Source organism: Drosophila tropicalis, unplaced genomic scaffold (genome assembly GCF_018151085.1).
Source record: "Drosophila tropicalis isolate 14030-0801.00 unplaced genomic scaffold, ASM1815108v1 contig_158, whole genome shotgun sequence".
Classification (NCBI taxonomy): Eukaryota; Metazoa; Arthropoda; class Insecta; order Diptera; family Drosophilidae; genus Drosophila; species Drosophila tropicalis.
Window position 1 is genome coordinate 3,406,781 of NW_027172602.1, and position 15,552 is coordinate 3,422,332.

The 15,552-nt window shown below is 36.4% G+C and overlaps 2 protein-coding genes across 2 annotated transcripts; both read left to right on the forward strand.

The window, feature by feature from the left end:
• Window positions 1-4,911: 4,911 nt before the first annotated feature.
• LOC137585979 (phospholipid-transporting ATPase IF) lies at window positions 4,912-11,548 on the forward strand. Its single transcript, XM_068302045.1, is given in 11 exon segments — window positions 4,912-5,052; window positions 6,406-6,616; window positions 7,066-7,191; window positions 7,255-7,801; window positions 7,869-7,908; window positions 7,910-8,284; window positions 8,372-9,168; window positions 9,290-9,792; window positions 9,879-10,692; window positions 10,759-11,085; window positions 11,163-11,548. Coding segments are annotated over 11 exon segments (4,119 nt in total). The 3' UTR covers window positions 11,401-11,548.
• A 1,314-nt stretch (window positions 11,549-12,862) lies between these two features.
• On the forward strand, window positions 12,863-15,330 carry Traf-like (TNF-receptor-associated factor-like). Its single transcript, XM_068303061.1, has 6 exons — window positions 12,863-12,998; window positions 13,378-13,512; window positions 13,582-14,007; window positions 14,066-14,214; window positions 14,285-14,684; window positions 14,760-15,330. The coding sequence occupies exons 1-6, from the start codon at window positions 12,972-12,974 to the stop codon at window positions 15,066-15,068; spliced, it is 1,446 nt and encodes a 481-aa protein (XP_068159162.1). The 5' UTR covers window positions 12,863-12,971; the 3' UTR covers window positions 15,069-15,330.
• The last annotated feature ends 222 nt before the right edge of the window (window positions 15,331-15,552 follow it).

Consider the following 15,552-nt stretch of genomic DNA (forward strand, 5'->3'; position numbering starts at 1 on the left):
ACAATCATCAATAAGAAATTATTGACAAATATTTCCAATATCTTATTAGTTTTTCAAAAATTTTAATCTTATAGATTGGTTTTTTCGTTACTAAGTGCAAAGATTTATAAATCGAAGGTGAATCATAGTCAAAGCTGTTTTGATACCCTTACAAAGGGAAAGTACTACAAATTTGATCATGTGTTTGTAGCGTAACGGTACATAAATGTACGTATATATATATTCTTCATGAGCATGAGAAACCGATTGTCGACTTCACACTTCAATTTCAATTTATCTTGCAAAACGTAAGTTCTTATCCGTTTTCATTTCGATCAATATTATATATAGTTACCATAGAAAATATTGGAGTTTGAAATAGGCGAAAAAACATATATCGGAAAGGGTATTTAATCCTCGGCTAATTACTTAGATTTTTCTCATTGAAAACCCATTAACTTCTCTTGTAGTGGCCATGAGACGGCCCAAAAAACAAAAAAAGTACTTAAAAGTCCTAATCAGTTAGTTGAATGGGGAATAAAAAATTAAATAGTTTTTTTATCATCAAGTGAAGTTTTTGTAAATCAAGAAAAGGAAATGAAAAATAACTTTATTTGTTTTCCTCGATCACGTGATACTCTTTTCTGGCGCTTTCGGAAAAAGATATAATATAGGAAATAGTTAATCGAAATCAGTTTGTTTTAGATTCCAATTCTTTTCGCTTTCTATAGTTAACACCTCAAATATCACGTATACGCAGCGTATGCACTATTCGTTCTTTTTCTCTTTTGTTTTGAATACCATTTCCAATTCTTTTCGCTTTCTATGGTAAACACCTCACATATCACATATACGCAGCGTATGCACAATTCGGATCGTTTTCTTTTGTTTTCGTCAACTATTTCATTGTGGGTATTCTAAGACCAAGAAGGAAAAAAAAACAAGTTTAACACGTGCGAAATTCACGATTTTCGATATTTCTTGAAATATTTATTCCCCGGTTCCATTTTGATACAATATTTTGCTGATTCTATTGTTTAACAGAATTGTGAAATCCATTGTGTACAAATTATTATTATCGCATTTGATCGTTTAATAGATGATGATAAAAATACAATTATACACAGTTGCCGTATCTCAGTTTGTATCTGCTGTACCATTTTATGGCAATGACTTTACTGAAAAATTATAAGAATGTTTTCTTTTGTTTTTGTCACGATGATACTTGGGAATACATGGATGTGTGGGTGCGAAGGAACTCCTGGTGAGAAAACTCCAGGCGTTCTTCAGGTGTTGTTTTTCGACCCCTTTTTCCATATCGGAAATAGAAATCTTCTATGCCACTTTTGCTCTAATAGATTTTTGGCTCATTTTTTTTGGGTTTTTTAAGGGGGATTTTTTGATAAACATTTTGTTGTTGCAGTTGTGGTGCGAGTAAGTATTAGTCAACTGAGAGTCAGTTAGGGCGCTCAGATATCATTATAATCTTATCAGTGTTTTTCGGGGCGTTATATGTATAGGTAATATGGGTTGGTCGTTCATCAAGAGAAGAAGCCCAATCTCTTTCGAAAGAGAGAGAGAGAGAGAGAGAGACTATGGTGGACGCCTGCACTTGATGGTCGAGATGTTAGTCCAGCTATTGGAGTATCAGTGTTTAAAACATTCGACGGGGAAAAAGAGAAGAATAATAACTCTGAAATATTTCAATTTTGAAGGCTTTTTGTTATTATTTTTGCGTTTGTCTAGCCTGCAATCGGCAACGACACCGACACCGACACCGACACCAACAATGTGCTATTGTTAGAAACCTTATATAAAATTGAGTCAGTTAAGCCATGCGAAGGCAGATAAGCAGCTTGTAACCTATAAAGATATACTTACATTGCGTATTAGTTTATTTTGTGACTTTTTGTCGGAATGATTGAAATGGGCTCTCCCAAAATAACCTAAACACTTCATCAATCGACAAAGACCTGACAATTCTGGGTCTCTTTTTCTGGTTTGGCTCTCATCTATAGGTACTCAATACTTGACAAAACGTTAAGAGATTGCCTGGTAATATTAACGGTGACCGGCGTGCCTATAGAAAAAAAAAAAAAAAAAAGGTATTTCAGATAAGCACACTACGACCAATTCGAGGTAAACGAAGCTTTGCAGAGATACACAAATCGATCGTCAGTAGTAGTTATGCCATTGATACGACTCAGTCAGGCAGAGATCCATAGTTCCATAGTTTCCTTGACATAAAACCAACACGAATTTAAAACACACACATTTATCTGGATTAAGACAATATCATAGCCATGGCTAAGATATTTGAAAATATTTTACATAAAAGGGTGAGTTGATGGTAATCTTCTATACACATATATGTATGTACATACATATGTATGTAATTATCTGAACTATGAGTAATGACCTATAAGAAGTAAATGTTATACAATCTGTGACGTCAAAAAGTGTCGAAATTCAGCTATCTCTTAGCATTCTATACATTTGTATGTATTTGTGTATTTGTGTTGTGCTTCCTGTACATATTGTGTGTATATAATGAAAAATATATCATCTCCTTTAGGACGAAAGTATTCAGTTAGCCATAAAATTGTAAATCTAATCAGTAATGGATTTGCTATAAAAAAAAATATAAAAAATCGCGCCTCTAACATTTTAACTTATAAATAACGTATACGTACAGTGTGCTGGGAAAAATTCAGAAGCATTCAGAATAATAATCATATAATATCATTATAAAACAGGCAGATATTCTTTGAAATATAAAAAGAAATTATCAAAAGTAACTAAACTTGATTTGGGTAAATATCACACGAGCTTACACATCAAATTTGGTTGCTCTATATCTTTAAGTCTTTAGAAATCTAGATGTTTATACAGACAGACAGTTAGTCATATCGATTATGCTTTTGTTGCTGATCAATAAAATATATATGCAAAGTTTTGGGTTTTTTGATAATATTTGAGATACTTTTTTAACATAATCTTTGGTGATTTTGCCTATTTTCCTCTGACTGTATTTGGGTCAATTCCTCAAGGATTTCGAATGGTTGTATATCATTTTAATGGAAATTTAGCATATTTTAAAATGACATCAAACAATCAAATATTTGAGAAAAAAAATTTCGACATGAATTTTGAAAAAATCATGATGTATATCACATCACAATTTTTTGCGAAAATTGAAAAAAAAAATATTTCTCGAGATTTTAATGCAGATAGAAAGACATTTTTCTAACTTCAAAATAGAGACATAGTTTTTTGAAATACTCCAAAAATTGACCTAATTAGAGCTTCGGGAAATTAATGTTTATTGGAAAATTTTGCTGTTCATTGGCTTTTTTGTCTCTTAAAAAAAGATGAACTCGATAAACACAGAGCAATGTATTTGTAATTCAAAATTGAATTTAAAAGCATTAAAATAAGATATCATTTTTGAAATTCCGTTTGATTTTGGCAAAGTAAGAGATTCGCAAAGTTGGAAGTTTTTAGAAATTTTTGGAAAAATTTTTGGATTACATTTTTGATAATGAATGAACGTTGCATCAACCTTTCAGCGATTAAGTTAATAACTTAATTTTCATTTAAAAACTAGAACAAACTTCTAATATATATCACCATATATATATGTATATAACTGAATCTGATGTTGATTTGTATTGCCAAACTTGAAATGAGAACTTTGAGAAACTTAACCAACTGGTGATCGTTTCTATCTCTCTCTTCCATCTGTTGGTATGACTTGCATACAAAATTCTCACAGAACGTCTTCATACATCATCATCATCTACATACATCATCATTATGATCATCATGCCAGCTGATCAAGACGAAAAAAAAACAACATAAAAACCTCTAAAATTAATTTATTCATTTGTCTGGCAATTCCCATTGATTTGCATATTCCCATCGGTTCGATTTCAATGGAGCGTCATAGATTCAACGAAACCCGTAAATTAAATATACACTTTGAACTTATAACTATTTCAGAAGAACAAAAAAAAACACTTGAATTGGCGCCCCAATGAGTTTTCGAGCTTTTTGAATCGTTTTATTGGTTCCGCAAGCTGAAGCCGCTGAAGCTGCTGAATCTGGGGGGACTCTGACTCTTACTCTGGGTCTGAGATCTGAGACCGAGTCTCGAGGGTATTGAATTCTCAGTACGAGAACGGCTCCAAAGTAGCGCGGACATAAAATCACGCGTCATATCGCAATAGTGTGTTACTTTATCCATACAACTGACCAAATGTGTTATATGTATATACAAATATCTGTTTATTCGAAACTTAGTGATGAATGTGGCCAATGAATAAGGACTTGTGTCCTTAAGAATATCAAGTGTATGGATCTAGATAGATCCAGTGATAAATCCAACAAAGAATGAGTTGACAATTCGCTTGGGAGTTTTCATTACGTGAACGATAAATTGAATGGGTTAAAATCAACGTAAATCGTTATGGAATGGCAGCAACAATTTGCTTAAAAACGATGTAAATGTGATAAGCAAATATGTACCACGCATTGGCCACATACATACATACATACATATAGTACATATAAACGATATAGATAAACATATATGGTGTGTGTGTGTGTGTGTGTGTGTGTGTACACACACACTTACAAATGTATTTAGAATATATTTGTGCATCATAGAACCTTTCAATTGAAGTGTTAAAATTACCCACTTAACATCATTTTAAGGTTATACATTTGAAATGTGTTGAGAAAAAAGAAACCAAGAATAAAGAAAAAAAAAAAACAACTTTTTGACGTATTAACAACAATAACAACTAGAGCAACAACAATAAACCAAAAACCTAAAAATCAATGCGAAATGTTTAATACCAAAGATATCAATGACATTGTGATGACAATAAATCCATCTTTAGTTCAATATCAGCCAATTGGTATTAGATCATGAATTTCTTTGGTCATGACTATCTAAGCGGATTTCGACGCATCGATCATATAGGTTCATATCCCACAAACACATCGATTTGGTCAGAACAGGAGCCACAATTCTATCTAAAGGATACATTTCTATGGCAACGACGTAAGGTGTGTGTGTGTGTCTATGTCTCTGTGTGTGTGTGTGTGTGTGAAAGAGAGTGTGTTTAACCCAATTATGATCACTTGCTAACAAAACGTTTTCATAAACAACAGTCAAACATTCCTACAATGAAAATCAAACAAATATAGAGATTATTATTTAGAAAAAAACTTAATTTAGCGATTCCTAAAAGGAATATATGAAAGCGGAAAAGAAAGCAGCAAGGTCAAGGTCTAAATGTGCTCTCAATTTGTTTTTGTTTCTCTTTTAAAAATTTACGCACACTTGACAAATAACTACAGTGGTGGTCACGAAATTATGACGCTTTTAGTATCCGAACTTTGCCTTTTGATTTGCTCCCTTACTTATGACAAATGAAATTGTCTTAAATTTGTGACCACTATTGTATATCTTAACCCTTTTCTAATTTTTTTTTGATAATTTTGAAAAATATTTATAAGTAAATTAAGAAATTTTACCAGTTTAAGAGGTAGAAATTTGTTCTGATAATTTTGGAAAATTCTAAAAGTACATTTTTTAATATAGTTGCATATTTTAAGGGGCACACTTTGACCACATTACATAATGACATCTTTCGTTGCCTAGTTTAAAAGTTTTGGACTATTTGTTGTGGTTTTTAGACGCCATTCATTTATCTCAGATCGGTTTCTTACCTTTTACAAATAATTGGGGGAAATTGAAGTTCAAGAATTTTCTTTTTGGCATTTATAAAGAAGTATAGAAATTTTCTATAGATATAAAAAGCAAAAATTTCCTGTAGACAATTTTTAAGTAATTAGATATACGAAAAATGAGAAAATTTCACAGTCCCATATCACAGTCCCCTAGATTTAGTCTATGAATACATGGAGAAATTATGTTTTCCTTAATTTGCCTGTTCTCCTAACCTAATCCTAATCACAAATAGCATGCGAGTTAGCCGTGTCTTTAAAATCCATTCGTTTAGTTCACATTCAACTGCATATATATCAGATATCTAAGATCCAAGTAACGACAATTTGCCTCGCACATGTTACTTTCTAAAACGAGACATAGACCGTGCACTATGCGTACATACATACATATACACATACACATATACATATATTTTAATATTTATTAACCCCATTAACCTTTAGCCAAACACATTGATGTTTGGAAAGATTGTTGGGCCTTGCTTTATGTATGTATGTACATATGTCCACGACTTATCTCACATCATTGAATACTTTTCTACATAAAAAAGCAACAAACATATTTCCATTTTCATATTAGTTTTGATAATTATTTTAATATAAATATGCTGATACTTTGATTGACATATTTTGATGTTTTTCTTTTCGTTTCACTTACAATTTTAGGGCTCCAGAGTTAGTACAATAAATGATTGGCTCCAAATACAAATCGGTGGCCCTGAAGTGGTTAAAAAGAAAAAGCCACCAACAAATCAAAATCGGATCAAATCAACAAAATATACGCTTATTACATTTCTACCGCAAAATCTATTGGAACAATTTCGTCGTATAGCCAATTTCTATTTCCTTGTGATGACAATAATATCGCTTCTAATTGGTAATATATGTAGTAATTGTAGTTCAATAATAATCAGAGAGTTTTTTAAAAATTAAAGTTATCTTTAGTGTTTTCAGATTATAGCAATAATCACTCCCATCTAGATTCACCTTTCTTTGGAAAGCTAATGTTAAAGATACTTAGAGATAGCAAAAGGTCATAACAAAGAGCTTCTTCTAATAAAGAACTATAATTTGTGAAAGTGACATTAATCTTGGATAATCTTGAGTGTGGCAAGACTTTTAGTTGTTTGTGATCCTAACTAAAATGTTTATAGATCAAACTTAATGAATATAAAGTCTGAAAAATATCCTCAATTCTAATCTTTAAGTGACTCTCTGACATAGATTTATAAGTGAGCTCCAGAAAAAAAAAAAACCCATTTCACATATCTAGATCCTGCTTCATTTTAGATTTGATCATAAACGTTTCTATAATCATAATTGCAGACAGTCCTGTGTCGCCGATGACCTCATTATTGCCATTGGTGTTTGTGATCGCTGTGACAGCCGCAAAGCAGGGCTATGAAGACATTCTACGCTATAGAACTGACAATGTCGTGAATTGCTCGCCAGGTGACTCTACACTTTTGGCCAGACATTAAACGGTTGTTAATTGGGGTTATTTCTGTATTTCAGTTACCATCATAAAGGATGGCAAAGAGTGCATAATCAAATCACAGAATGTGGCACCCGGTGATTTGGTGGTGGTCGAACGGGATTGCGATGTACCCTGCGATTTGGTTTTAATGCGTTCCACAGATCCGCATGGCAAATGCTTCATTACAACTGCCAATTTGGATGGCGAATCGAATTTGAAGACCTTAATGGTGCCCCGAGATTTGCCGATGGTCGATCTAAAGGACATGAATAAGCTGGGCATCATTGAGTGTGAGACCCCACGTACGGATCTGTATAGTTTCAATGGCAAAATCGAATTGCAGGGTGCTGAGGGTAGAGTGTTGCCCCTGTCGGCCGAGAATGTGCTGTTGCGCGGTTCGAGAGTAAAGAACACTGAGTGTGTGATCGGTTGTGCCGTCTACACGGGAATGACAACCAAATTGCAGCTAAATAGTCGACTCACCCGCATTAAAACCTCTTCCAGTGAGACATATATCAATCGATTTCTGATATTCATTCTCATCGCCCTCATAGCTATAGTGACATTATTGTATTTCCTGAAACGGTAAGTTCAAACTGATTGATCTTTTATGCTTGATTGAATTTTGTTTGTTTTGTTGTTGTTGTTGCAGTTATGAGGAACTATTTGTGATACCAAAGCTTACCTATCTGGGGGGATGCTACGGATAGCTATAGTGTTAAGCAATTCCTACAGGATTACTTATCATTCCTGATACTTTTCAACTACTTGATACCGATCTCACTTTATGTGACTATTGAGCTGCAGCGTGTCATTGGTGGATTTTTCATGGAATGGGATTTGGAGCTCTATGAGAAGGAAAGTGATCAGCCGTGCGTTGTGAATACATCCAATTTGAATGAGGAATTGGGTCAAATAAATATACTCTTCTCCGATAAAACGGGCACCCTAACCAAGAACGAGATGAACTTTCAACAGTGTTCGATAGCTGGTCACAAATATACCTATAAGCAGACTCGCCTCGAGGATCAGGAATCCAAGGCCTTGATCGATATTAACAAGTTCAATGTGAGAATGCATCAATCCTCATTGATTTTTAGCTCAAGTTTTTAATAATTTCTCTCTCTCTCTCTGTTGCTCATTCTCCATGTTTAGCTCGATCAACGTGTCTTCTTTCAGGCCCTGGCCATATGCCATACCGTTCAAGTGGCATCTGGTTCGCTGGAGCAAGCCGATGCTGAGGCCATAAGCAATAGTAATAGTAATAAGAAGGAATCAACTGTGCTAGCCACCAAGACAGGGCCACCAGAAATGTATTCGATATGCGATATTACCGAGGAAAGTCACAATTCTAGTCAACAGAGCGAACTGAATGTCAGTCAAACCATTGAATCATCGTTAACATCGCATCCAAATGGAACGAATGCAACAGCCAATTCATCCGATGTCAATCCGCTTCTGGTATCGGATGATGGCTATACGGTTGAGCGACGCAAACGTCCATTGGTTGTCAAGCGAAGTCCCAATTTTGCCAGAGCAGCTGGCAATCGGGTGCAGATTGCTTCAGTTTCGGCCTCTAGCAATCAGTTGGAGCAATCGAATGGCAATGGCACATCGGGTCAAGGTGGCACTGGTCCAAACTCACCAAATGTGCGTCCAATTTCCCTTCAGTTTCAACGTTCGACTTCAGAGCGAGATTTGCCCCAGTTTGGCGAGTCAACCGTTAATGCCATGGGCCATAGGCGAGCTCATTCGTATGGGGCACCGAATGCATATCTAACAAATCCGATATCCTCAGCCACCAGTCCACAGCCGAATGTCGGCAGTATTTTCCGTAGTTCCAGTACGATATCCAGAGAGTCGTATGCGGCACCAACTTTTACACGTCAGCCAACCATGTTGATACGTGCCGAATCGCAGCGTCGTAAGAACGAGATACAAGAAGTTATATTGTAAGTGAAAGAATATAGAAATATGCCCCCTAAAGTGTGCTCTGGGTAGTGAGAAAACTACCCTCAAGTACCTACCTAGCAAGGGAAGCTTATTAAAGTTCGATATTTTTGTTTTGCACAGTTCATTGGACTATCAGGCATCTAGTCCCGATGAGAAGGCCCTCGTGGAGGCCTGCGCCAACTTGGGCTTGGTCTACACCGGCGACGATGATGAAATTCTACGCGTTCGCATTGTACCGCCGCATTTGGACTACAAGCGACCCTTCACCATTGGCAAGCCCAAGGAGGAGAGTTTCTATCGTCTGCATGTCCTTGAATTCACATCGGATCGCAAGCGTATGAGTGTTATTGTACGTGACGAGGACGGCAAGAAGTGGATCTACACCAAGGGCGCCGAGAGCTATGTCTTTCCCCTGTGTGCAAATAGTTCGGAAACAATGGTGGCCAAAACAGACAATCATATCGGTGACTTTGCCCGTCTCGGTTTGCGTACATTGGCCATAGCCAGGCGGCATATTTCGGAAACAGAATACCAAGGATTTGTGAATGAATTGGCCCAGGCAAATAGTTCACTCGAAAATCGAAAGCAATTGAGCGAGGAATGTTATTCGAAAATCGAAAGCAGTAAGCAGTAAACGTTCTTTTGTCTCACTCTAAACCAATGTGGGCAAGTTCGAGTTCGAGTATTAATCACTTTCGTCTCTTTAAAGATCTTGATCTACTGGGAGCCACAGCTGTGGAGGATGCCCTGCAGGACGATGTAGCCGATACACTGGTCTCTCTCCAAGCGGCGGGCATTAAAATTTGGGTACTTACTGGCGATAAGGTGGAAACAGCCTTGAATATTGCTCTATCATGCGGCCACATACCGCCCGATGCTAAGAAATACTTTATAATCGACTGCAAGACCCATGACGATATGCGCATCCATTTGAATACCCTCGAGCGTGAGATAATCTTTGGCATTGGCCAAGAATGTGCTCTCCTCATCGATGGCAAGAGTCTGGGCATAGCCCTCAGCGAAACGCCCAATGAGTTCCGGGACGTGGCCGTCAAATGCACCGCGGTCCTGTGCTGCCGTCTCAGTCCGTTGCAAAAGAGCGAGGTGGTGGCTCTGATCAAGTCATCGGAGGAGAATTACAACACAGCCTCCATTGGGGATGGGGCCAACGATGTGTCCATGATCCAGGAGGCCCATGTGGGCATCGGTATTATGGGTCGTGAGGGCAGGCAGGCGGCGCGTTGTGCTGATTTTGCCTTTGCCAAGTTTTGTATGCTCAAGAGGCTGCTGCTGGTCCATGGACACTATCACAGCATAAGACTTTGCTTTCTGGTGCTCTATTTCTTCTACAAGAACATTGTGTTCATGGGCATAATGTTTCTGTTTCAATTCCATACACTCTTCTCCTCATCATCTGTCTACGATTCACTCTTCCTAACCCTCTACAATGTGGTCTACACATCGCTGCCAATTCTATTCATATCACTGACTGAGAAACCCTACACGGAGGAAGTACTAATGCGGTGAGTTTCAGCCAAGCTCCATCAATTGATTCATCGAATAAAATGTATCAAATTTCCCGTCCACAGAACTCCACAATTGTATAAGAAGAATACGGATAACAAGCAATTACATTGGCCATATTTCCTCATGTGGACTCTATTCGCTGTTTATCATTCCGTCATTATATTCTACTTTGCCTTCTGTGTATTCTCCTTTAACAATGTCATATTGAATGGTGGACAAACGGCGGCGTTCTCCTGCTTCGGTACCCTGCTCATCTGGTGTGTGGTCATTGTGGTGAATCTTAAATTGTGGCTCGAATCGATGTATTTATCGTATTGGTATATTGTCACACTTGTCGGCTCAATTCTGGCCTTCATGGCCACAACGGTTATCTACAATGTTATCAATTTGTAAGTAAACTAACTTCCCTTGCTTTCACCATCTCAATCAGTTATTAACCCCTGCCCCTCTTCTCCTTCCATCACAGGGACTACGACACGGATATATATTGGGCCTACAACAACTTGTTGGCCTCCCTTCCCGTTTGGCTATGGATCCTGTTAACAAGTGTGGCTTGTCTGGTGCCTGATTTCACAATTCGCATGCTAATCAGGGCCCTGAAGATAAAACACTTCACCATCTTTCCCGGAGCACAGCGAAAACGTCAACATCAAAAAAATTCGATGTTACCTATTTGTAAAAAAAAAAGAGACAAAAGTTATTAGTTTATAAATCATTTTTTTCTACTGCATATTTATTTATTTGTCCTATTTTGTACATATGTTATATAATGTATATTTTTTTTTTTTTTCGTTTTTAAGAAAAGAAAAAAGAAGAAGGAAACAACTCTCTTGTTTTGTTGAAAAAATCCAAATAGAACGATTTGTTTTTTTTGTTTTTACACTAGCCGAAGTTGAATGAAATTTTGAATGGGGGGCGTATTTTAGTTTTGATAATATCAAAATTTGTATACTCTACATAATGGCCGGATCTAGATAATATTTTCGGAGGTTGTCGGCTTAGAAAGTGAAATCAAAATTGTTAACACTTTCAAGTTTTACTTATCTGGACTTAAAGACGAAAAATTCGAAATGTCAAGATTTTGGCGGGTTATCAAACCCCTCAGAGTCTTTCCCCTGGACCGGTCCATGCCCTATACCCCTTGCTCAGCGTGATTCCATGTCTTTTTTTGTACCCTTGGATAAATTGAATATATATCATCGAGAAGGAAACTTATCAAGCCACATCTATCCTTATGCCTTTCTTATGTAAGCTACATTTTGATTAAGTAAACATCATGAATGACTCATTAACAACTGTGCCAAGATTTATCTAAATCGGGCGACTATATCATATATGTATATGTACATTGCATATTCTTTGGTAGGAATAACTAGTTTGGGTCTTATTGGATTAAGTTAAAGTTCGATTAGCTCTCTGCTTTATATATATAATATAAACATATCAAACGGATCAGGATTGCATCCCAACTTTCCTTGGTGATGTGAATGATTTTGGTCTTTGGCTCATGTCTTAAAAATTTGTATTAGAAAAATCAAGAATCATAAAGTAAGTCTAATATCCATGTAGATCTCTAAGACTGTAACAGTTAAAGCCATCAAATTTGGTTTATAGCCTAGTTTAGTTTGGTTTAGTTTAGATGAAGTTTTCCCATTTGGTATTGAAATTTAATGCATATCCCATTTAAATTAAGGACTCAAGTATTTCTCATCAATATCTATCGGTCTAGGAAAAGTCAAAAAGCCAAATTAAGTGAGCTGGTTGAATTTGGCCAAAAGGGGGGTTTCAAAGCGCTTGTAAGAGTGAGTGAGATAGCCTTGACAAAGAGATATTTAACAAAAAAAAAAAAAACAATTTCTTAATTTTATTGCCACTGTTGGCAGACTCTAAATTTGAACTCTGTATGTAGGGCAACCCTCGACTCTATATGTTCCGACCAATTTGGCTTTATCTTTTGCCATTGCGTTTCTCTCTCTCTGTCCCTCTCTATCTCTCTTTTTCAGTGCGTTATGGGGCAATATGTAAACTTTTGATTATGAAGCTATTTCCATTGATAATGATATCTCTTTGAGTGTATTTACTGACACACACACTCACACACATATATATGTGTGTGTACCTGTAGCTGGTTGTCTCTTTGTAGGCATTCTTTTGAACTGTATCTCATTTCATTTGCAATAATATGTTGGCTGATCAAGAAGCTTCTTGAGCAGAGGTCCTTTTACTTTTCATTGTCTTTCAAACGTCACATTTTTGTCGTGTCAGTGTCACGTTTATGGAGAGAAGCAGGAGAGCACTTTGGGTTAGTGTTTGGATTTCAGCTATTATTGGTCATTGTCATCGTAAATATATATATCAATATCTGCTATCAGTCGTTTGTGTGTGTGTGTGTGTGTGTGACACAGGCAAGTGTAGTGTATATAGTGGGAGTTATGTGTTGTGTGTGTGTGTGTGTGTGTGTTTATAAAAGGAAATTCTTAATCATATTTTTTGTTCTGTTGTTGTTTTATTGTTGTTTTTTTTTTTTTTTTTTTTTGGCTAACTTTAGTATGTTTAGAGGCGGTTCACGTAACGGCAAACAAAATTTTGTTGCGCACTTTTGTTTTGTTTCTTTTTTTGGTCAAAGTGAATCAATTTGATATACTCTTTGTTTTCTTTCTATAATGTCACTCAATTCAAAGAATAAGGCAATATTAGCAGATCAGAATTCGAATACGAACCCAAGTGAGAATCAACCAAAATCAACGACGATTGTTAAATATGAGAAATCATCGTGTCTTTTCTGCAACGAATGGTTCGATGCTCAGACATTTACGGTGAGTGTCTAAACTGCATTCCATTCCATTCGTGTAGTCCGATTAGATAGTTGGGTGTTGCTTTTGTAGGAACATCTAATACACTGCGGCCAGGTGTTGGAGGAGTGTCCGAATAGCTGCCAGGCCTTTATACCCCGCATACGCATGCGATCCCATTTGAAGGAGTGTCCACGGAGTAAGCAACAACACCACGCCCAAAGGATGAGCGTCAGTATGGATCGTCTGGATCAGCATGCTGATCATCGATTACAGGTGCTGGAACAGGATGTCAATACAATTAGGTCGGTGCTCAATGAGGAGATACGTCAACGATTGCATCTAATCACCGATGTGGGCAACATACGAAAGCAGAATCAGGTGGTCGAGGAATGGACCCGTGACACGGACGATCATTTGGGTGGCCTGCGTCGTCAATTGGAGGAAGAAGGTGCCCAGCGGGCATTTGTGGCCGAACAAAATCAAATCGATTTCCAATATTGCTGCAATATAACTCAGGTGAGAGAGATAAATCTGTGGATTTAGAATTACTTGAATCTGCTTTATTTTTTAATAGTCGTTGAAAGATCAAGTCGAATTAAAAATGGATGACATACAGAAACATATCAATCAGCTATCCATTGACATAAGTTTCCATCAAAATCAATTGAACGATAATATTCTTAAACTGGAGGAATTGATATTCGAAAATGAAAGACTAAATCGGTGAGTAGAAAAAATTTATAAATATTTTGGCTTCCTCAATCTTCATACTTTCTTTCCTTACTTTGCTTAGAGATAAATTCTTTCAGATTGAGGAATTCCTGCAGCAAATCAATGAGGATATTAAAACCAAATTGGGCACCACAAATGAATATGCCACATCGAAACAGGCCACCTTGGACTATGAAGTGAAAAATGTGAAAAATATTGTATGCGAAACAGAGGAACGTTGCGATAAGATTGAAACAACGATACAGGATCTCGATAGAGCCCTGCATCAGACATTGCAAAATCTTTCGGATATTGAGAATCAATTGGCCATGCAACAGCGCATTTCGAGTGTCCAGAATACGAGAGGTCACTTGATATGGCGCATCAAGGATTATTCCAAGAAATTGGATGAAGCCAAACAATATGATACCATATTACATAGTTCAATGTTCTCGAACAAAGCCTACGGCTATGCTTTACGGGTATGTCAATACGGGTCAATCAATTTGAAAACAGTTAAAACATTGCGCTCTATTTTGAAATTCTATTTGCTTTAGTTGGACATCTATTTGAATGGCAAAGGCACTTGGAAGGGTCGCAATTTGATTGCCTGTTTGAATGTACTTACTGGCGAATATGATCCACTATTGGCATGGCCATGTCGTCTGCAGGCGGAGATTATTATACGGGATCAAAGTGAAAATCCACTGGAATCGCAGGACTATGTTAAGACAATATTTGTCCGCAAGAAGAGCGATGACTTCATCCAAAGTAATCAGTATTTTCATATACCCCATAAAGTAATAACAAGTCGAAATTATTTGCGTAATGATTCACTCTACATAGAGGTGCGTGTGTTAAAGTGATTCCCATTTCTAAATGCTTTTTTCCAAGTCTACTTTTAGGAGCGTTCAACAAAAACAAACGTTTTATACTTATGTTAGACTTTGATTCACAAACAAAAACAAAAGTGTTCTTTGACATGAAAAATGTTACTTAAGGACCAAAAATAATAATTAGAACTTTATGTTTTACTTGTTACTAGTTCTTAGAAAATTGCAGCAACCCCCAAAAATAGGCAACTGACAGCAGTATATTTGTTTTTAAATTAAAATTTATTAAAATACACACATATATGTAATATGTAATTGGAAATTTAATTGTTTCAACTTAGAGGCCTTGTTTACGAAACGTAACTTGTTATGTAAAAGAGACCTAAATAGTTTTTAATGTTTTTATTTTTTTTTGTAGTTGAAAGTTTTTCATATAAACTTGTATATTAAATGCTATATATTGACTTCGATGCATCAGAATTCGGTGTATTGTTTTCAGCCATTTTAAATGCAATTG